Raw genomic sequence first — 22,208 nt, forward strand, 5'->3', positions numbered from 1 at the left:
TCAATATGGACATGCTGCACATTGTTATCTCTGTTAGACGCTCCACAATTTCATCCTTAAATTCATCTTACTGAGACTAGTAGTTTAACTTGCTGTATGCCGGGTAGCAAAAGAGTTTCAAAACAATAGCTTTGGTTTGTCAGTTAGCCGAGACCTACAGCTATAATGCTGTGTAAAACACAAAGGAAAAGGGAGAAAGCATAATAGGTCCTCCTCAAAAGCTGATTCACAATCAAACTCTGAGTACAGCCACACATTTTGACAAACAAATGCAGGTCTTACTTCCAACCCAGGTCTGACTGTTGCCTGTCAGCTAATCGCTCGAGCTAGCGGCAGCAGCTGCTTAGCTAGCGAGCTAGCAGCAGTAGCTGCTTAGATTGGGCATCACACATAGAAACGTCTCAACTTTGTCAATATGGACATGCTGCACATCTTAGCTCTGTTAGATTCTCCACAATTCAGTCATTAAATTCATCTTACTGACACCACCCAGCTAGCTGTTTATTTTACTATACACCAAGTAGCAAAAGCATTTCAAAACAATAGCTTTGGTTAGCCAGTTAGCTGAGGCCTACAGCTAAGCACTGGGTGTACAACCAAACTAATCTCCAGATTTGTCCAACAAAGGGAACTGCCTCGTCTTTCAGGAGTAACTGCAGTGAAAATCCAGCAGTAAACTGTTGCCAGTTTGTGGAGCAATCCTCAGGAAAATAAAGGGAACACAATAAAATGTCCTGGTTGTACTGTGGAGGAATTGTATCAAAAATAAATTCCAACCACTTCTTTGTTCCTTCATCTTTTGGCAGTCCAAGCAAGGGTAATTTTTGGTCACAATGAAGAAAGCAGCACCTCCTAGACATGGCGTCTCCTCAACCGCTCCCAGAGGTAAAGGTAGGAAATTCAAATGAGCTGTTTCAGACAGGTCAGGAGCTGTGTGTCTGTGGGGAGACAGAAGTCCCTTTAGCCTGGATTTTTTTTTTTTTTTTTCTTAGCAGACCTTATAGAGGCAGAAGAATACGTAAGGGATAATGTATAATGAGCTGGTAAATACTGGGAAAATAACTCCCGACAGGGGAATAGAACTCTGATGCGCTTATTACACGGCTAATTATCAGTTAAATAAATAATGTTGTCTGCCTCCACAAAGTGCATTAAAACCGACCGGATTCGACAACTTTTGGTGAAAGTTTTGTACTCACTCAGGCTTAGTGGACTGATCTGAGGCATAAAACTCACGTAAAATGTCATTAAGCATGACTGCCGTGTGTATTCAAATCCGTGTTCTTTTGTTTTTGGCAGAGACAGTCCGTCAGTATAGTAGTAGTAGCTACAGTACAGTATAGTACAGTAGCCCATTTTGTTGTCTTTTTTGTATTTATCTCATCTTTCTCCTCCTCTATCACTTGAAGCTCTCCAGGTGTCAGTTCCGTGTGCCGTTTTTCGCTTGATTTTTTTCTTTCCTTCTCCATTTCTTTTTCTTCAGCGGCATCCCATTCCTCAAAATCCTTGTAGCTACTCTCCAAATAAGTTAAAAGAAATGTTAAAATCAGCCACTTCTGTTTGTTTTTCCCTCGGAAGTTGTTTGACAGCTGCAGTGTTGCAGGGAAGCGTCCCTAGCAACGCTGGGCTACATAGCAACTGTAGCAACAGTCATTACACAGTAATATCAGACAGCTGAATGCCGCGACTGACCAATCAGAATACAGCATTTAATAGAGCCGTGTAATAATAGGCCTATATGACACACTAAAGATGAGGGAAAACCCCAAAAAGGTCTCCTTTAAAACACATTATAAACGTGAAATTCCAAAACAATGATGCTCTGCTGTCTGTCACTGCTTTATCCGTCTGCCACTGTTATATTCACCACATACAGCATGATGTTTTGTCCAACCCACCACTGTGTGGCAGAGGATGGACTGACTCCTTTGTTAGTTATTGCAGTAATGGAAATGACAACTAAAATCATAGCTCCAAGTGGCAATTTTGAGGTTGAAGTTAGCATGGACCTTTAAAACTTGAAAGCTGGATAAAATTTTGACAATCTAGGATGCCTGCATTAAAGAAAAAAAACAGGTTTTATGACAATCAGACAGATGCTTATTAATTTACGTCCAAATCCCTATTGGGCAAACATTTTGTTGACATGATTTAATGGCTTAGTTAAAAAAAAGTCCACCGAGTTTGGTGATGTCTGAACAAACCTGCACTAATTTATGGCCAAATTTTATGAAAGGCGATTGCACTTGTTTGGAACTGGTGGTGCCCCCTATGGACCAATTTCAAAATAATTTCATTCACGTGGTTTATTGTTATTATTCAATATACCCTGCAAGTTTTGTGATGATTGGAATATCAATTTCTGATTTAAAGTCTGATTTGTATTTCAGGATATGTTCCTGGTACCTCTTAAGATGTTGCTTGCAAGGTTTGTGATGATTGGACCAAAGGTTGTGTAGTAATGTGCTGAGCTACAGTCCCTCTAAAGTTTATTGGTTTATATCTTCAAGATGAAATAAGATATCAATAATAGTTTAAGTATTGGTGATAAAATTCTGAAAAAATCTCACATCATTTTGCTGATTTCAGGTATATGGTCAAATATGTTTTTAAAAATATAGTGATGGACTTCTGATTTGACTGATTTGGAAACCTTTGTCAACATTCAGTGGCTGTGCTGAAAAAATGTCAGCTCTGTAGAAAACACTGGTGATTTGCATGATTTTTTTAAGTTTGGAATGTGAAATGTATTTAAATTTAGATTTATTGTAATAAGCCACGCCCTTTTTGAGCAATCATTTCCAAATTTTGTGCATCTACTGAGACATGACCCTTGATGGTGCAAACCAAATTTAGTCTCTGTAAGCTGATTGTAAGATATAAACTTTTTTGCATTTCTAGCACCTCCTAGTGGTTCATTTGAAGAAAACTTTCAGGGTGTGATTCAAGGACTTTTTTGGACGTGTCCTTCAATTTTTGTGATGATTGGCGCAACGGTTAAGGAGTAAGGTCCATTTATGTGGTGAGACACGGCCCCTCTAAAGTTTACTGGTCAATATCATTAAAACACAGTGAGATATCAAAAAGCTTTTGATAACGTTTGATAAGCTTGGTCCATGATGATTAACAGACACTTTGGCACAAATCAGACTTACAGCTTAGGAGGAGATGTCAAAAACTTTTTATTCAAAAAATTCAAAATGGCAGAAAATCCAATCAGGTGGACCTTTGTGATACTTGAGGCTTTAGTACACCATATTCAGCTGGACATGTGTGTCGAATTTTAAGTCAATCTGACGTATGGTGCGAGGGAGGTGGCCTTTCAAAACAAAATTTCTTCAACGTGAATTATAGTATCCCCATGTGGCTGATTGGCATTATGTTTCTTGAGCACCGTTTGCACACAACTTTCAATCATTTGTGAACATTTCTTCTCTCTACAGTGTACCATCTCACAGGAATTTGTGAAAACATTTCTAAATAAAAAAAAACCAATTTATTGTAATATGCCACATCCCCTTTAAGCAATCATTTTCAAATTTTGTGCTTCGACTGAGACATGACCCTAGTGATGCAAACCAAGTTTTGTACAAATATCTCCAGCTGAGTATGAGATATCAACTTTCTGCATGTAGAGCGCCCCCAACTGGTCAATTTGAATCAGACCTTCAGGGTATGATTCAGTTACTTGTGTTAAGATTTCCTACAAGTTTTGTGATGATTGGCTCAATGGCTAAGGAGTAAACTCCATTAATGTGCTGAGCTACACCCCCTCTAAAGTTGATTGGTCAATATCATTAAAACACAATGACATATCAAAAAGCTGTTGATAACTTTAAGGAGCTTCATCCCATGATGATTCACAGAAAGTCTGGTACAAGTTGGACCCATGCCTTAGGAGGAGATGTCAAAAATGTGTTTTTCAAAAAAATTCAATATGGCGGACAATCTAGTTGGCAAAACTTGAGGGTTCTTAAGGCTTTCGCGGAACCCATTCGCCTGAACATGTGTGTCATATTTCAAGTCAATCTGACATACGGTGTGTGGGTGGTGGCCTTCCAAAAAAATGTCTTCAAACCTTTATTATAGCGCCCCCATCTGGCCTATTGGCATTATATTTCTTGAGCAGCATTTGCACACTACTTCCAATCATTGGTAAACATTTCATGTCTCTACTATGTACCATCTCATGGGAATTTGCAAAAACATTTCTTAATAACAATAATAATAATAATAATTACTATTATTATTATTATTATTATTACAAAAAAACAATAGGGTTTCAGCCCTTCAGGCTTGAACCCCTAATAATAATAATAATAATAATAATAATAATATTGATTGATTGAAAACAGCACAACAACAATAGGGTTTCAGCCCTTCAGGCCCATTTGAGTGAATTTCTAATAAAATTTGTGGGGTTTTTCAAATATATATTGTAGTGTTACTCTCACATTTGAGGTTATATGGTTCTAATTATGGTCATGTATGACAAAAATGTATCTGAAAATTAAACAAATAAAATCCTAAATCTGACCACTGTGTAATTATGATTCTTGATTTACAGTCTGTGTAAAAAACATTATACAAATATCACATCTTGAGTTGAATGTAGAGACCACCAAAATCATTGAGCATCAAATAAATCAAATGTGATATATGATTGTGATATAATGTGATAATCCATCACAATTTTGATAAGCTATTATTATGTATCAATTTAATAGCCAAACACTTTGAGAGAAAAGTTTTTATGTTTTCCTTTCACACATTGAGACTATAAAAAACAGGATCTTGTCCTGTACAAGATATTACCTGTGTAGAGGGTAGGAAAATGACAGCCACCAGTGAAAATATTTCTTCAACACGGTGTGTCCCCTGGACAGTAAAACATCATCGGATCATCATTGACACTAGTCAATGTAATATGGATCAGTGGCGGAATCACAGTATCACAATGAAGGATTATCAGAAAAGGAAACAGGGCAACTTAACTCAACTCAACTCAATTCAACCAAAGTGCTGTACAAAAGGAATAAAATGTGAAAAACACATACACGAGAGGCAACATAACTGTCAGGTACACAGCTCACACATTTATAGATACAACACACATAGGCTTGTGTCAGAGAAAGCCACATCAGGGGGACTTGAGCGCTAATGAATAAAAGTAGGTTTTTGTGCCTGGACTTAAAAGAGTCAATAGAGAGGGTGGATTGTGGGGGGAATGCTGTTTCACTGTTTGGGGGCAGACACAGGAAAGGCACGGATCCCTGGGGACCTCCGTGTTTTGCCAATGACATGTCATCTTTGCCGGGCAACAGTGACGCACAGAGCTTCAGAGAAGGTGGGGTGAGGACAGGCTGGTGTCAGATCTGTGCAGATCACCAGAAAAAAACACAGACATATCAAGGACAGTATGGTAATAACATCCATAACACAAGTTTCACTCTGCGATTTCTGTGACATGAGAAAGAATAAGTAAAGCCAGATGACGCCACTGTTGTGATTTCAAGCACATTTGGGAGTTGTTTTTTTAATGTAGCATCATTGAGGGGGAAAAAAAATAGGATGTGTCCTTTGGACATGTTTATAGTGAGTTTACTGCTTGCTTTCAGATTTCAATGCCTCAGGGACACAGGAAATGTACCCTGCAACATCACTGCTATACTATAGCAAAAGGACCCTTGGAGCCTTTAGAATGTTAAGTGTACTATACAAGTTTAAACAACAGAACATAAATTGCTCATGAAAAGTGTTACACTTCTAAACTTAGAGCAGAAATATAAAGAAATGACATGTCCTTGGCATCCTCAGTGATAGTAACTGCCATGACTACAACCTTTGTATTCTGTTCACGGCAGAGCCTTATGGTTGTCATGTCAGTAAGCCTGTTTATCTGCTTATCTGCCTCTATCCAGCATTTGCATTTATAGCAAGGTGTCCCAGAAACTATGGAGTGATTTTTATTTATCGTTATCTTGAAAAATAGGCAGATTGTTATCAAACAGCTGTGACTATTCATGCTCCCACATGATAATCCTAATGGTTTCTAATGAGCCTCTGACCTTCCTCTGGCACCACCTATAGCTCTAGCATTGAGCCAATTTTTACACTTGTACTCAAGTTTTCCCATTATCTAAAATGTAGATTGCAGTCAAAATGACGGAGCACATTCATACATGACCCAGTGGCCTTTACTCTGGTGCCACCTTAAGGCAAATCATAACATGAAAATATTTAATTATCATGTCTTTAATATTCTACACTACTTTCTTAATGTCATGTATAAAGCACTGTGTAGCTGTAAGGACAACTAGCAGGGCTTAAGACATTTGTTTTTGTCTTTTAATATTGTGCACATATGAAACTATTGATTAGTGCAGCTTTAACAAGGTGTTAAAACCATTTAAGATTTATTGGGCTGACCCTCTACCACGTTTCATAAGAATCATATCAACATTTCTAAGTCATCTAGTATAAGAGCTGACTTTGTCGTCTGGAGGTGGAGGGGACGGTGGATGGTGAGATACCATGGTGAGATGCCTGCCAAGCTGTAGAACACCGTTTTTTGACTAACAAACAAAAGTGGTTGTGATTTAGGGGGTCATTACTGTTTTTCCAGCAACTTTTTAGGCACCAAATGTGGGTGTTTTACAGCAAGTGTTGCTGTTTTTCCAGCTACTTTTTAGTCACAACAGGTGGTTGTTTTTTTACTGAGACATTGCTGCTTTTCCAGTGGCTTTTAAGCATCAAACATGGGTATTTTGTAGTGACCATCGCAATTTCTCCAGCAGCTTTTAAGGCACCAAACATGGGTGTTTTGTAGTGGGCATCAGTGTTTTTCCAGTGGCTTTTTAGGCACAAAAAGTGGTTGTTTTTTTACTGAGACAAAGCTGCTCTTCAGTGGTGATTGTGCCCCACAAACCAAGTATTTTAAGCCAAAACATAATCTTTTCCTAACCATAACCAAGTGTTTTTTGTGCCTTAACCTCAACACATATTCAACTAAAGCCTAGTTCACATGGCACGATTTTCACTGTGATTTTGACGTCGCAGAGGATCTTGAGAGCCACCTTGGGTCAGAGGTGAGTCAGCAGATAGTCTGCCACAATGAGTCCTCATGTGTGAACAATCCTACGAGCAAGTTGTCCCCTCGTCTGTGACTGGGACTGGATATCTGGCATGCTAGAAAACTGGAGATGTCTGACATGACAAGCCGCAGGGTTGCCACTTGCCAGGTCCGCTTATTAGCCGCAACTTTGGGCTTGTTTCTAAAGTGGAGTTGCTTATTTGGGCTTGCTCTTTAAACATCCCCTTTCTCTATATATATATCCATCTAATAAGTTATTTAAAAACGCATGATAGTTGCTTCTTTTGGGCTTGTTTCCATAGCCCTGGTTGCTTGTTTCTCTCTCAAGATCTGGCAACACTCGAACAACAACAATGGCGGCGTCCACAGGGTCACAGGGAGCGCGTTGTGTTTGGAGCCAGGCCCTGGAGGCAGATCTGATTCAACACTGGGAAGAATATCCATGCCTTTATGATGTGTCGTCTCTAAGTTTGAAATGTAGTTTGGTGACGTCACCGCATTATCTGGGGCTCTGTCGGCGAGGGATCAGTGGAGAAATCTTGTGGCGTGCACACACAGGTCGTAACGCAGTTGGTGAGACTCACGCTGACAGAAACACACGTCGCCAGGTATGAGCGCTCAAAAGATTACGATAGTCTCTGCGACGCAAAATCAGGGAGAAAATCGTGTAATGTGAACTAGGCTTAAGTGTAGTGGAAACTTATCAGTCACAGAATAACGTGTGAATGTAATGTATTTATGGTTTGCAGAAATGCCAACTTTTTTTTTTCTGTCAACTGGGTCGGTCTTTATCCATTTCTACACTGATATTTTCCAAGACTATTTTTTACAGAGCATCCTGTAACTTCATACTCTTTGGCTCAATTGTTGCAAAATGAATATAACAAATCCCATTTAGACCCAGTGGGCATTCCTTTACATGCACTCCAGTTGTTCTAATTGCTTGGGAAAATATTTTTTGTCTCCCCACCCTCCAACTGACATCACTTATGAGACCTGTTTCAGAGCTCTGTTCCAGATTCTCGAAAGGAGGGTGAAAACCACAGATGTGACGTGGAAGATATTACCAAGGAGCAGTTCATGAAAATGAAGCAGATGGCTGCTCTGCTATGACTCGCCACGGCCTCCACACCCCAAATACCACTACCAAGAACTCATACCTCATCTCCTGTGCCTCAACGTCCTGCTCCTCATCATCACAGAGTGATGAAGGCAGATACAGATGGAGCACTGAAACCTTTGTGGCGCCGGGATGCCCGTGACAAGCCTGCCTCTCGTTGTTGTTGCAGGGGGTTGTGGGAGTTTCTGGGAGGAGAGAACGTTTCAAAGAGTCTGTCACAGTCAGACGCAGCTTTAAATTCAGTCACATTCATGCTGCAGATGTCATTCACTGCTTGCCAATGGTTCAGACACTATGATCTGTGGCTGGCTGATGGATTAGACACATCTGAAAAACTGTGTGTGCTTCAGAGGATATCCAAAGGCAATTACCCAAACTGCAGCAAAAACATACTCTGCCTTCAGTACAAATAATACAACAAGAATGCAATACACAGAAACTGTCATGTCAATTGGCAATGAAATTGGGTTATTTGTTTGAGTCACCAGAAATAAGTACAGCTGCTCCCGCCCCTAAGCCAGAAGAAGAAGTCATATATGCATGTTGTCTGGATATGATTATAGAGATTTACAGGCAGATGGAAGCTGTTGTGTTTATGTGTGTGTGCTGATCAAAAGACCTTTCAAGTGGTTAGCAGTGTGAGTAAACAGCAGCTTTAGTCCCCATTATGAAATGTAAGAGTCCATATTAATACCAGATACAGTTAGAAAGATGATATATATTTTTTTCAAATCAAAAATCAGATCTTGATGAAAGCTTTTTCTAATAAGAAATTTAGATCAGATTCCTCTGGTATCATGGATTCATTTTGTTTCCATGCTTTCACTTGAGAGTTTTAGCTTCATATGATGTCTAAATAATGTTTTAGATGGTCTTACACCCTGAGGAGTGGACTCCTGTGAACACACTGCAAAATCACAGCACAATATCAACAATTAATGACTTTGATTTAGAACGATTCTGACTGATTTCTGATAACTCTTGTTGCTCAAAAGTACAGTGGGTCCTCAAGCACTTATTATACAATTATTTTGATTAAAAAGCATTGGATTGTCAAGTGATTAAATTGGTGGGGCAGTCAGGTGATGGAGAAGGGAAGGAAAATCCGAGGGTGATGGATGGAAAATGACCAGCCAGTCTCTAGAATAAAATGTTGGCATTGTGCGCGTCTGCAAATGAATTTATCATTTGCAGACGCGCGCAATGCCAACATTTTAAAGAAACATTTAAATTTTAAAGAAACATTCAAATTCATTTTCGAAATCACTCAACCTGTTAGGGGTTGCGGGGGGGCTGGAGCCTATCCCGGTTGACACTTGGCAAGAGAAGGGGTACACACTGGACAGATCGCCAGACTATCACAGGCCTGACACATAGAGACAGACAACCATTCGGGCACACATTCACACCTATGGGCAACATAGCGTCACCAATCAGCCTGCATGTCTTTGGACTGTGGGAAGGAGCTGGAACACCTTGAGAAAACCCATGCTGACGTGAGGAGAACATGCAAACTCCGCAAAGAAGGGCCCTTCTGTACAAATATGTTAGATTTGCACAATTCATTCATATCCTATAAACATTTCTAAAGTGGCGTAGTATATGAGCTAACTTGTCATCATGAGATGGAGGGGAAGGTTGATAGTGTGCCACCTAGGTGAGATGCCTGCAGACCACTATTTGAGATCAACAAAACAGGTTCTGTTTTAGCAAGTCATCACTGCGTTTTTTAGTGACCTGCTGATGTTTATCCAGCGGGGATAGTGCAATGGAAAGTGTTCTTTTACAGAGACACTGCTGCTCTTTCAGCAGGAATTGTGCCCCCCAGTGTGGGTATTTTAAGCCAAGACATGATGTTTTTTTAATTATAACTAAGTGTTTTTTGTGCCTAAACTTTACCACGTATTACCCACAGTGTTGTTGAAACATATAGTTTCAGCTTATCTCTATATAATCACATGTAAATGTAATGTATCAGTGGTTTGCGGAAACGTAACATTTATTCTGTTTTATGTTTTATGTTTGTGTTTTTTATGTCCTTGCTGTTCATTGTTGTGTTCTAATTTTTATGCTGCCATCTTGGCCTGGTCTCCCTTGAAAAAGAGATTACTGATCTCAGTGGGACTAACCTGGGTAAAAATGGGTTAAATAAAAATAAATCAAATTCTGGTGATAAGGTCGAAAATACAAAAATGAAAAAATAAAGGGTGTTGAGGAACAGGGAATGTAGCAGGAGTGGAGGGACAGAGAGACAGAATAACCTTAAAAAAAAAAACACATACATTATGTGCACTAGTGTTTTCAGGTTGTTCTTATAAAAAATCTCCATCCATACTGAAATGCCTTAACAATAGAAAAAAACAGTCTGACAGTCTGGTTTCTCTGCTGAGTCTCAGCAAATTAATCAACCATGTGTTCCCTCCTGCTTCCTACCAACACCTAGACTGTGCTTAATACAGCTGGACTCATGATTTAAGTGATCTCATTTACACAGTTATCTATTTCTGTTGTTGATCAACTAAATTAGCATAAAACAGAGATTTTATTTTGACTCACAAATACTACATGTTAACCAAGACTAACAGCGACTCATTTGCTGTTGAACTGAGACATTAAATCCCTATTTTATGATCATGAAATACTTTGACAAAATGAAATGTGTCTGTGGTGTGTGTCTTTGTTGCCAGTGTTTATTGCTATGTATTGTTTTTATGTCTTTGTGTATATAATGAAAATCATAACACTAAAGTGAAACAGGCTGACATTTTCAAAAAGCAATATTTTGGGGCATGATATAGTGGGGACAGAAAGCCAAAATAAAGAGAAAAATGTGTGGCCGGGATTTGATCCTCACTGAAAGCTGGCAATGATAGGCTGAAGATACAGCACTGGGTAAGTCCACAGATGTCTATTTATACAGCTATAATGCAGGTTTTATTTGGCTTGATTAGCAGCGGATACATGAATATATGGATATGTAAACGTGTGATTTATTCACCTGCTGTTTGACTGACTGGATCTCTGCAATGACACACAGTGGGAGCTTCACCCTCTGGACTTATCTCAGGTCTGCTCCCAGTACTGGTCCTCAGTGCTGGTTTTGCTCTGCTCTGCGGCCTTCCCTTGAGTCTGCTTAGTAGCGTCAGGCTCCCCCCTCCTCCCCCTCTGCTCTGTGGTGTCACCCTTTGTGTCACCCTTCCACTGCTGGGCTTCTGCTGAAGGTGACAGCAGAGTCCCTGCACTATTACAGGAATAATGATACCATGAGTACAATATTGATTGTTTTGTATACTGATATATATTTAGCTCTAAAACCAGCAGGGGTAATACTGACAGCATGAACATGTGAAGATGAAATGACAAGAGGTTACCACAGGATGTGGTGGGAAATAACACAAAATGACATGACATTTCACCAAATAATGTGACACAATATAACACAAAAATAAGTGACACAGCATTACTGACATGATACTAAACCTAATGGCAAGACTTGAAAATACGTAACACAACTTAACACAACGCAACACAGCATAAAATTAAAGTACACAAAATTAAATTATACAGCTTAAAATGAGATGAGATACACTGTAAAAAAACTGACAACAAGGGATTCACTGTAAAAAAGTGAAGCCCAGGAAGATATTTAGGAGATAAAATGCAAATAAATAAATAAAAAGAAAAAAAGATTGCACTGTAAAAAATTACAACATAGAAAGCACTGTAGAAAGTGAAGCCCAGGGAGACATCCAGGAGATACACTGTAAAAATTGTTAAAAAGGATGTGCTGTGAAAACGATTATAAGGATTGTCTTTTTCACAGTCCATGCTTTGTTATTTTGTCTTGTCTTGTCTTTGTTTACAGTGTGCAACCTTTTTGTCATTTTAATAGTACGTCTCTTGTTTGTGTTTACTGCACTGCATCCTGTGTTGTCATTTTTACAGTGTAAGATAAGCCTTTTATCGACATGACTAAAAATAACACAACACAACAAAACATAAATGACATGAAACAAAAAAAAATGTAGTAACACAACTTGAAATTCATCAACAGGTCATAAAGTCGCACAACATGAAATGAAATGGCAGGAAATAGTAGTACACAACAACAAATTCTAACATGACATGCTACCTAGCCACTCGAAAAAACTGTTGCCATTGTACGTTTCTGCAAACCACAGATATGTTAGATTTTCATGTAGGGGATACATTGAAACTTCATGTTTAAACAACGCCGTGGTGAATACGTGGTTAAGTTTGGGCACAAAAACCACAAGGTTAGGAAAAGATCGTGTTTAGGTTTACAACACACAATCCCTGCTAGAACAGTGCCATGCCATTGTTCAGATGACCCATAGTTCCGAAGCCCTATTAGTCTGAAAAATGTCCTACTGGACCAAAGCCCATGTCTGGGATAGCCTGTTAACCTAAAAACAAACACCCATTGCTCCCCGTTTCTCAAGAAATACACAGTCCCCACAGTTAGCTTAGTTTCCCAGCATCGTTTGAGCACTCCATCCCAGGTTTTTTTTTTATTTATTTTTTGTCCCTGCTTTTACAGCAACTATTGTGCCACCAAACATGGGTATTTCAAGACAAAACATAATCTTTTCTAAGGTTTTTGTGCTTAAACCTAACCATACATTAAGCACAGCATTGACGATAAATGTTATGTATCTGTGGTTTACAGAAATGTACAATGCCAACAGTTTTTATGGTGACTGTGTATTCTATATACAGGGAGCGTGTATTTGTGTATTTATTTATTTATGCCATCCACCATCCCCTCCATCTCCCAGTGGCAAAGTCAGCTCATATACTGCGTCACTTTAGAAATATTGAAAAGTACAAATGTCGTTTCCAGTAACATACATGCCAACATTTTCTTCTGGGGACTGGGCTGTGACACGACATACATTTAAAAAGCACAGCTTCAGATGACAAGACTATAAATGAATGACACAACATGAAATGGCATGCCACAACATTATGCCATTACAAAACTGCATGCTATGTCATGTGTTCTGAGGATACAGTGACAGGCAGCATGTAGTCACCTTGCAGGCCCAGCAGCTCAGAGCCTCTGGAGGAAAGGCATGCGTCTCCATAGGAATGTGGTCTTGGTGGAAGCAAAGTGAACACTGTGCTTTCATGAAAGGCTTTAGACTGAAAGTCCCTCTTCTGTTCCCTGTGGACATTCATGCTTTCACCTGCACCGCACTCTGCTTGATGTTTCCTCCTGCCATTCATCATACATCCAGCATGTTTTACTGCAAAGACAGATGGTGTACAGTCATTGTAGTCAGTAAGCAAAACTGCATGACTTACAATACAATTTTATGACTTTGTTTGCATTGTTGAATGCTCACAGTTTTATAGGCCTTGGTGTGGATTTCAAAGCTACAGATATTATAGATAGATATTTTATAAATGGACGCTCCCTGCTTTGCTAGATTTTTTATAATATGGGCTGAATATATTACATAACAAAAAAACTCTTCAAAGTATCTCTTCAGAATCTGCATTGAATTCATTGTTATGGAGTTAAAACATTCCTAAAGAAACTGTCTCTGTTGTTTGAATCCACTAAGTGAAACCAGGATTTGCATTGGATTCAATATGTTCAAGTAATATGTGAAGCACATGGTCTGATCCATCTGCAGAACTTGCAGATGGGTGACAAAAGATGAAAGGAACAGAAAACCAGAATAGCATCTTAGTAACATGTCTCCATGAGCCTCCACAACTGTTTGTCATAAGAAGCGCATTCCTCCAAAAGGTATTTCCTGATTTGGTGTTTTAATGCTGATGGTGGTAGAGACTGCTGTCTAACTTAAAATCTCCAAGAGGTGTTTCACTAGGTGTTTGGGATGGGTTAGTAGCGGATATGATTCACATCATTATCATTTTCATCAAACCTCAGTCCTATCAGTAGTATATTAATACTGAGATGTGTTGATGTGGCAATATTGTATTGTATGAATGATTCATTTTTGCAAATACAGATTTTAATACAACATTTGGTAGTAGAATAATAAAATCAGTTGCTTTTGCTGTCCTCTAAATGGTACTGAGGTTTTTTCCCCTGTTGAGGTCAGCAGAGGTCTCAGTTGGTGGCAAAGAGGAATTTATTTTATGAGGTAAAACAAAAGTTACAAATGTAACTACGATTCTATGAATCCCGAATGACTGCCAGAGGCGGTACTTTAAGCACTGAATATTCCCCTTTGCGCATGCGCAGTTCAACATACCAACAATGTCACCTGTGACCCCTGGATGACCCAAAGGAGACTATATCTTCTGGTGACATCAGAGGATAATTTCCTACAGAATCTTCTCGCGAGAACACGAGGATTCTGAGTGACAGAGTTCTGGTGGTCATTCGGGATTCATAGGACCGTAGTTACATTCGTAACTTTCATTCTATTTCATCCCTGCTGACCACCAGAGGCGGTGCAAACCTCAATGAGTAGAATTAAAGGATTCCGGTAACAGGACCACGTCCTGCCCATGAGGCAGCAGCACAAATGTCCTCCAGGGATACTCCTCTCAGGGACGACCAAGATGTGGAGACACTCCTGGTAGAGTGGCACCTCACACCGAATGGCACGGGACAGTTACTCGCCCCATATGCATTGCGGATGACATCCACAATCCAGTGTGACAGATGCTGTTTAGAGAGAGCGCAACCCTTGGTAGGGCCACCATAGCAGAGGAAGAGCTGTTCCGACCGTCGAATACCTGTGGTAGCTGCAATATATGCTCTTAGGGCCCACAGTGAGCACAACAGTTCCGACTTGTCACCCCTCTCTCCTGACAGAGGGTCAAACTGTGCAAGCCTTATAGGCTGGTTGAGGTGCGAGCGTGAGAGCACCTTAGGGAGGAATGCTGGGTTCGGCCACAGAGTGACCCCTGATCCATCTGAGTTCCACCTCAGACATGAGTCACTGACAGACAGAGCGTGCAGCTCACTGACATGCTTCGCCGAGGGAATGGCTAGGAGGAATGCGGCCTGTCCCACGTGGCCCACCTAGGGTTCGCTCTGATCTAGGACCATGCGCACAATATCACGCATGGAGCTGTCTTCCTTCTTGGCCAGTGAACTCTGCGCTGAGGAGTGGGAGCCCTAAGCGTGAACGCTGCGGGTAGCTGGAGTATAGAAACCGTATGCTGGAGGGAGGGAACACGTACTACCAGCCAGGGCAGGAATTTCACAAGGGCCATGAGGGCCATGGCCTCCTCATTTGGCCCTGTGCCCTTGAAAAAAATATCTGCCCTAAGGCCACAGTGGCCTTGATGCCCCGCCCGCACTGCCCCAGGTGATTTTGCTGTTTTCTCCTTTGCCTCTTTCCTGTCAACACGGCTTTGACACCTGCGTCTCTTGAGAAAAAAAATGCGATGACAGTCTGGATTCTTAGCAGGCAGCATCAAATCTAGGCCAGATTTGAGAAGTCTAGGTACAGTGGTTTTTGATCTGGACCTGGTCCAAAGTGGTCTATATTCTGAAAAAATGGTGAAATGTGTCTTTATTGCATTTTCACAAATCGAGTAAAGGTTTCACAAATCAGAAACTGTGCCTGAATGAATGTTTAGCTTCTGTAGGATAATCTAGGCCAGATTTGAGAAGTCTAGGTACAGTGGTTTTTGATCTGGACCTGGTCTAATGAGGTGTAGGTATAAAACAAAAACGGTGAAATCTCCCCTTTAGCATTTTCACAAATAAAATAAATGTTTCACAAATACAATAGTGGGTGTCAGGCAAAGTTAATGTCTTACCTAAAATGTTTAAAATGTTTTCACATCAAGAAGTGTCACAAAAAAACAGACAAACAGTCGCACTGCACATTAAGTCAATTTCCCCTTAACTTTCTCCTTAAGTGCCGAAACGGAAGCTGGTGAATCAGAAGCTAACTTCAGCTTCTTCAGGAAGATGTTGCAGAAACGCAACTTTCACCAACAAGTCTTTAACAAAGTAGGTAATATAACATTAGTTTGCAAACAATTTAGGAGTTACATACCTTCTCTGGAGAGGGAAGTGAAACACTGCCTTATTGGCAAAAAGAGGCACCGCGTCCATCAAACGTGGTTTAACAACTCCTCTCAAGAGGGAAAGAATGCCGTCGCAGCTCCTGGAGGGTGCCAGGGCCACACCTGACGTGGAAGCGCTGCAAATAGCCTCGAAGTGCCGAGAAGCGAAGCCAATTTCTTTTCGGTGCCCATGTTAACCGATTGTGTCATCCGCTGCCGGCGCTGCAGCGACTGTTGCGGCGTCTGGTCTATTTTCTGTGCAAGCCGCGAGCAAATGTGTCAAGCTGGGCAGGAATATAGGCTATACATATTATGCCAGGGCCACACTGCCTGCGAAGCACAGCCCACTGAAATTCTCGCGCGAGCCGGAGCACCTCCGTTTACATCAGACGCGAATTTCTCCCCGCTGGTCGACAAGCGATTCTGCTCCCAGCTGTTGTTTTTCCATCATGGGTAACTGCCCGGCTTGACACATTCGCTCGCGGCTCGTGCAGAAAATAGACCAGACGCCGAAATGATCGCTGCAGGGCTGGCAGCGGAGCTGCGCGGCGCGGCTGGTGTGGATGACACAATCGGTTAACATGGGCGCCGAAAGGAAACTGGCTTCACTTCGAGTGTGGACCGGCTATAGGGGGTGGGGGTTGGGGCACACACACGCAAACAGAGAGAGATACCCATGATGGAAAAACAGCCCCAAATGTGACGGAGACAACAGCTGGGAGCAGAAGTGCTTGTCGACCTGCGTGGAGAAATGCGCGTCTGATGTGAATGGGCTCGCGTGAGAATTTCGGTGCATTGCGCTTCGCAGCACTTCGTTGGCAGTGTGGTCCTGCTGCTCTGACGACATGGCCATGGAACTACTAGCGACGGGATATAGGTTTGAAATGCAGTTCAATGCTTCCAAAAGCAACCTGCGTGCGAGAAGATGACAAGGAAATTATCCTCTGATGTTACCGGAAGATTATCGGGTCATCCAGGGGTCACAGGTGACATTGTTGGTATACTGCGCATGCGCGAAGGGGAATATTCAGTGCTCTGGCGGTCAGCAGGGATGAAATAGAACTGATGTTTACAAAGTTTTCCTTTGGGGGAAATTGGTAAAAAAAAAAAAAGGTGATAAACCTCATTATATTGCCATAGATTTTATCGCAATACTCAGCATATCGCAATATTGCAATAATATCGAATTGTGACCTAAGCATCGTGATAATATCCTATATTGAGTCCTCTGTTGATTCCCACCCATAGGTAACATGCTCATGGTTGTAAGCTGACGATGAACCACAATTTCTCCCCAGCTTCAGTCTGTCCTTTGGGAAACTGGTTGCCATCTTACTTCCTGCCTTCTTTCTGCTATTGAAGCTTCAAGTTGAAGTATAGTCACCATATATATGTTTTATAAAGTGTTTTTGAAATTGAATGATAAATGCTCACATCTCATATAAAAATCTAAAATAAACACTTGTGCTTTTGTCATGTTACAGTAACACCATACTAGTTGTATTTTTGCACTCTGGGCAGCTTGCAGGACTACCACAGCTTTATGACAAATGCAGTTTACAGTATATTTGGCTAAGGGAAGAGCTTGGACTTACACACCACAGTGCAACTGCAGGAACTGATTATCTTAGTTTTCCTATAAGAAGTGGATGGCTGTTTTAAAAAAGAAAGAAAAACGGACTTAGAAAATAAATTCCACACACCACATAATTCTGAGGTTAGTGAACACAGTCTGGATTGAGGAGGTTACTGGGGGTAAATGAGGCCTTGATTGTAGACGGCATGTACAGACTGGAGGACATTTGCCATATGTAGCTTGCTGTGTGTTGTCTTGTGTGCATACCATGAGAACAACACATTTATATCTGGTTTTGTTTAGGAACAGCTTTTTTTGCATTTTCATCAAAACAAATACCATTTCTCACTGGCATTATGTAATAAAAGTCATTCACTATGTTTGTATTCTGTAAAACCATCTCTACAACTTCACACAACATACAGTACTCATTAGTAATGAATGATCTTATTAAAAACAATGGTGCAGTAATTCTGAAATGCCTCAGTTAAGGCTTATAGTGCAGACGCTACCCCTCTGACAACCCCACTACCTGCCAGAATTAATGTTGGCATTGTACATTTATGCAAACCAAGGATATGTTAATCTGTATGTTTCATATGTAGCATATATATTGAAACTTTACATTTCTTATGTTTAAGTTTTATTTTGTTACAATGCTGTGGTTAGTGTGTGGTTAGGTTTTAAGCCATAGATGGTAAAAATAATGGACATAAATACCATGGCGTCACCCACTGGTTTGTGGACTTGACTGACTGAGAAGCAGAGGACACTGTCAGCATACAGCCTTGCTCATAGCGACCCGGTGGTAATTAGCTATAAAGACCAGAGCTGTTTTTGTACCAGGCTATAAGCATGTATATTTCTGCTGTAAAGTTGGGCATTTTAATATGGAGGTCTACGGGCATTGACTTGCTCTTGGAGTGAGCCTCAAGTGGCCATGTAAGGAATTGCAGATTTTGGCACTACCCTGTTGGCTTCATTTTCAGCCCTGGAGGTTGCCGCCTGATTTGTGCACAAACAACATGTTCTCATCCCAACTTGTCAAATACTTCAGTTTTGTCAGTGGGCCTACACGTCTAAATATGACACGTTAACTACCTCCTGCGTCAGTTTTGAATGTTACGGTCGGGGTGTCAATTTACGCGTTACATGCAAGTCTTTTTCAAAATAAACTTAGGTTTAGAAAGACCATTATGGTTTGGCTTAAAATTCACACCGAATGGCAGACTCTCATGTGAAAGTGTGGAGTTTGATTGACCCATCCACCACTCCTACCACCCTCCCTATACAGACTTTATCGCTTTATTGCACCTCTGTCCGTCCTGGAAGAGGGATCCCTCCTCAGTTGCTCTTCCTGAGGTTTCTACCATTTTTTTCCCCCTGTTAAATGTTTTTTGTGGGGGGGAGTTTTTCCTTATCTGCTGTGAGGGTCCAAAGGACAGAGGGATGTCATATGCTGTAAAGCCCTCTGAGGCAAATTGTGATTTGTGATATTTGGCTTTATAAATAAAATGAATTGAACTGAATTTATATAAAAGAAGTTGCTACCTGCAGTGTGTAACATTGTACATTCTTACTTACTGACAAAAAGTTAAACTAATTGAAAGCTACAAATGTGTATGCTGAATTCTGAAATAAATAAATAATAATATATAAACATCTGAAAACACAACAAGAAACAAATTAATGGAGCTGCACAGATCATAACAACACAGAAATTGTACAGCCATGACTGCGGTATTTGAGCTAAATGCTAACGTCAGGATGGTAACATGCTCACAATGACAATACTCGCACGCCGATGTAAAGCGGTATAATTTTTTACCATTACAGCATGTGGGCATGTTAGCATGCTGTTAATTTTTGAATAAGGTGCATTTATTGCTGGTAATGCTGGACAGTAATCTCTGTTTTTACATGCCCTGCTGGTTGTCAAGTCCTTTTCCTGTGTAAGATCAATGAAGTTCATCTCATTTAATTATCTTAGTTTTTAAACTCTAAAAACTAAACACCTTTTTCAAAAAGGCAAAAGGAAAAACATTTTTTTCTGACCAGCAGCAGGCATTGTCACCAAACTCCCTGCAACAATCAAACAGAGTTAGTCACACTATCAGTATAGTATTGGATTGATTCATTGACTGATTGGGGAATAATCAAATAATGTGTTTAATCAAAGAGGATAGGGGTTTCCTTCTGTCCTGGGACAACACTGCTCACCAGTTCACACAGCTAGTACTTTTTACGGCCCATTTTAATGGCCAGACACATTTTAAAGAAAAACAGAAGGCACACACTTCTGGAGGGGATTTGGCCATTTAGTTTCAGTGACTTGGACAAGCAGTGTTATCAACAGCATTTTAACAGAAAGCATGTGTGTGGTTTGGGCTAGGGTTACAGTTCATTACAGTGCCTTTCAGCAACTCTCCCACAAAGATATAAGTTCTCTTACCTGCTCTCATTCAGGCATTCATGTATTTTAGCAGGGCCCTCAGCAGAATCTCATATACAGATTTTGATTGAAATCCCATTTTGTAATGTTTCACTGAATATGGATCCACATCCAAGACTGATTTTACCAGCACAGCTGTTACTGTAGATCCACTGTTGCTAAAGGACTGTGAGCTCACTCTCTGGGTTTGTTTGTGGTTGGTAGGGCTATTGGAGGTTAGGTGCCATAATTTACTGCCATAGTAACAAGCTTTGGTTTGTGTGACACAATGGCATTAGGTTGATATTTTAACAAGGCTGTGAGGGAATGTAACCTGCACTCTGGTCACTTTGTTGAAGATCCACTGTTTCAGCTCAACAGTTGGCTAAAAACAGCCAATGGTGTTAGTCAGTGCAGGTTCACATTCTTTCACCATGAGTGCTTTTTTAAATGTATTTATTTATTTTTACCTCTGGTGTATATCCTCACTTTCTTTGGGTCATTTGGTGTGAACAGTGCTGCTGGAACATGGCAGCAGCAAATAAACACATTGTAATGCCTGTCAGTCCTCTGCCAAGAGTGCTGTGGTACAAGTTGTTAAAGAGTGAGAATGGAATCCAAACCGACTGCAGTAAACTACCCTCAAATGGAAGGTCTTATGGGTAATAAGGAGAAAGATGCAGTAACTCAGACAAGCCAGGCATTGCTAAACAAAGACTTTTTCTTCATCTGTTCCTATCTGTTAAAATGCCAGAGAAGAAGAGTTATTACAGGGCCTGGACCCAGATATTTTGATTAAAACATCCACAGGTATTCCTTTAAGGCAAGCTGTAATTCACCTTGGATCCCATTTTACTTTTTTTTAATCACACGAAAATGTAAATATAAAATGAAATGTTTTTTTTTTCATTTTAGAGGGATGTGTGTGTGTGTGTGTGTGTGTGTGTGTGTGTATGTGTGTATCTGTCCGCAGGTAATCTTGCAAACTACTGAACCAGTCAGCCTATTATTTTGTGTGTTCATTCATAACTGAATGCTCAAGAACCTCTTGTGGTTGCAGGGATTCACAGTTGTTGAAAAAAACACTATTTTACTGACTGTTTTATACGTACCATCAGTGACTGCGTGAGTTTTTCAGAAATTGTCTCAGCTGAAAACAACAAGCCTTAAGGTGAATGCCATCTTAATTAAAAATTTCAGTATGTTATTTCCATTGCCTGGCAAAGTTTAATCGATGTTTGTGAACATGGGCTACTCTTATTCAAAGCCAGAAACCAGGGCCCCTATTCACAAAGATTCTCAGAGTCCTCTCAGAGAGCTCCTAACTTAGCCTAAAAATTCCTAGCAAGGAATCTTAGCTTAAGAGTGATTCAGGAAATTTCTGAGAGCAACTCTGAGCAAGAAGGGGACAGAAACTTTTATCTTAGTGAGGAGGTGTGGTTGACCCCGTTGCTAGGTTTGAGGCAGTCTTCTAAAAGCTGTGATTGGTTGTTACAAAAAGAAAAAAAATGCGCTCCTAGTAATGAATGGACAGTGAAATCAACCGATCATAGAACTTAGACTGTAGGCTATTAAGAAATGTGTAATCATGAAAATAATTTTAGGTCATGATGATGAAACTCAGCAAAATTAAATTAATTGTTACACAGCTTCAAAATGTTTGAACGTACCTCATTAACATGCCGATTATTATATTGATTTGCTTATTGTTATGTTAACTCGCCATGCTGGTAATTTTACTACTTAATCTATTTGATATTAACGGTGGACGCAGACTCAGCTGTCAGCAATTACTGTGATTGCTGAAAGCGGTTTGATTTGGCAGAATGACCAAATCAATGAATGAAATGGAGGAAAAAGAGCGAGAAAGCCGAACTGGACAGAAGAGCAGTGTTTGCTGTTGGCACAGCTCGTGGAGGAGAACAAAGGAGTTTTAAGAGGGAAATTCGGTCCCAGGATC

At 40.4% G+C, this 22,208-nt stretch overlaps 1 protein-coding gene across 1 annotated transcript; it reads right to left on the reverse strand.

Annotated features, from left to right (window-relative positions):
* Positions 1-4,421: 4,421 nt before the first annotated feature.
* On the reverse strand, positions 4,422-20,417 carry LOC117253151 (uncharacterized). The gene is made up of 5 exons (XM_033620520.2): positions 20,270-20,417; positions 13,271-13,483; positions 11,212-11,454; positions 8,254-8,398; positions 4,422-5,375 (listed from the first exon to the last, which is right to left on the reverse strand). The coding sequence occupies exons 1-5, from the start codon at positions 20,277-20,279 to the stop codon at positions 5,339-5,341; spliced, it is 648 nt and encodes a 215-aa protein (XP_033476411.1). The 5' UTR covers positions 20,280-20,417; the 3' UTR covers positions 4,422-5,338.
* Between the last annotated feature and the right edge of the window lie 1,791 nt (positions 20,418-22,208).

Source organism: Epinephelus lanceolatus, chromosome 9 (assembly GCF_041903045.1).
Source record: "Epinephelus lanceolatus isolate andai-2023 chromosome 9, ASM4190304v1, whole genome shotgun sequence".
NCBI classification, from domain to species: domain Eukaryota; kingdom Metazoa; phylum Chordata; class Actinopteri; order Perciformes; family Serranidae; genus Epinephelus; species Epinephelus lanceolatus.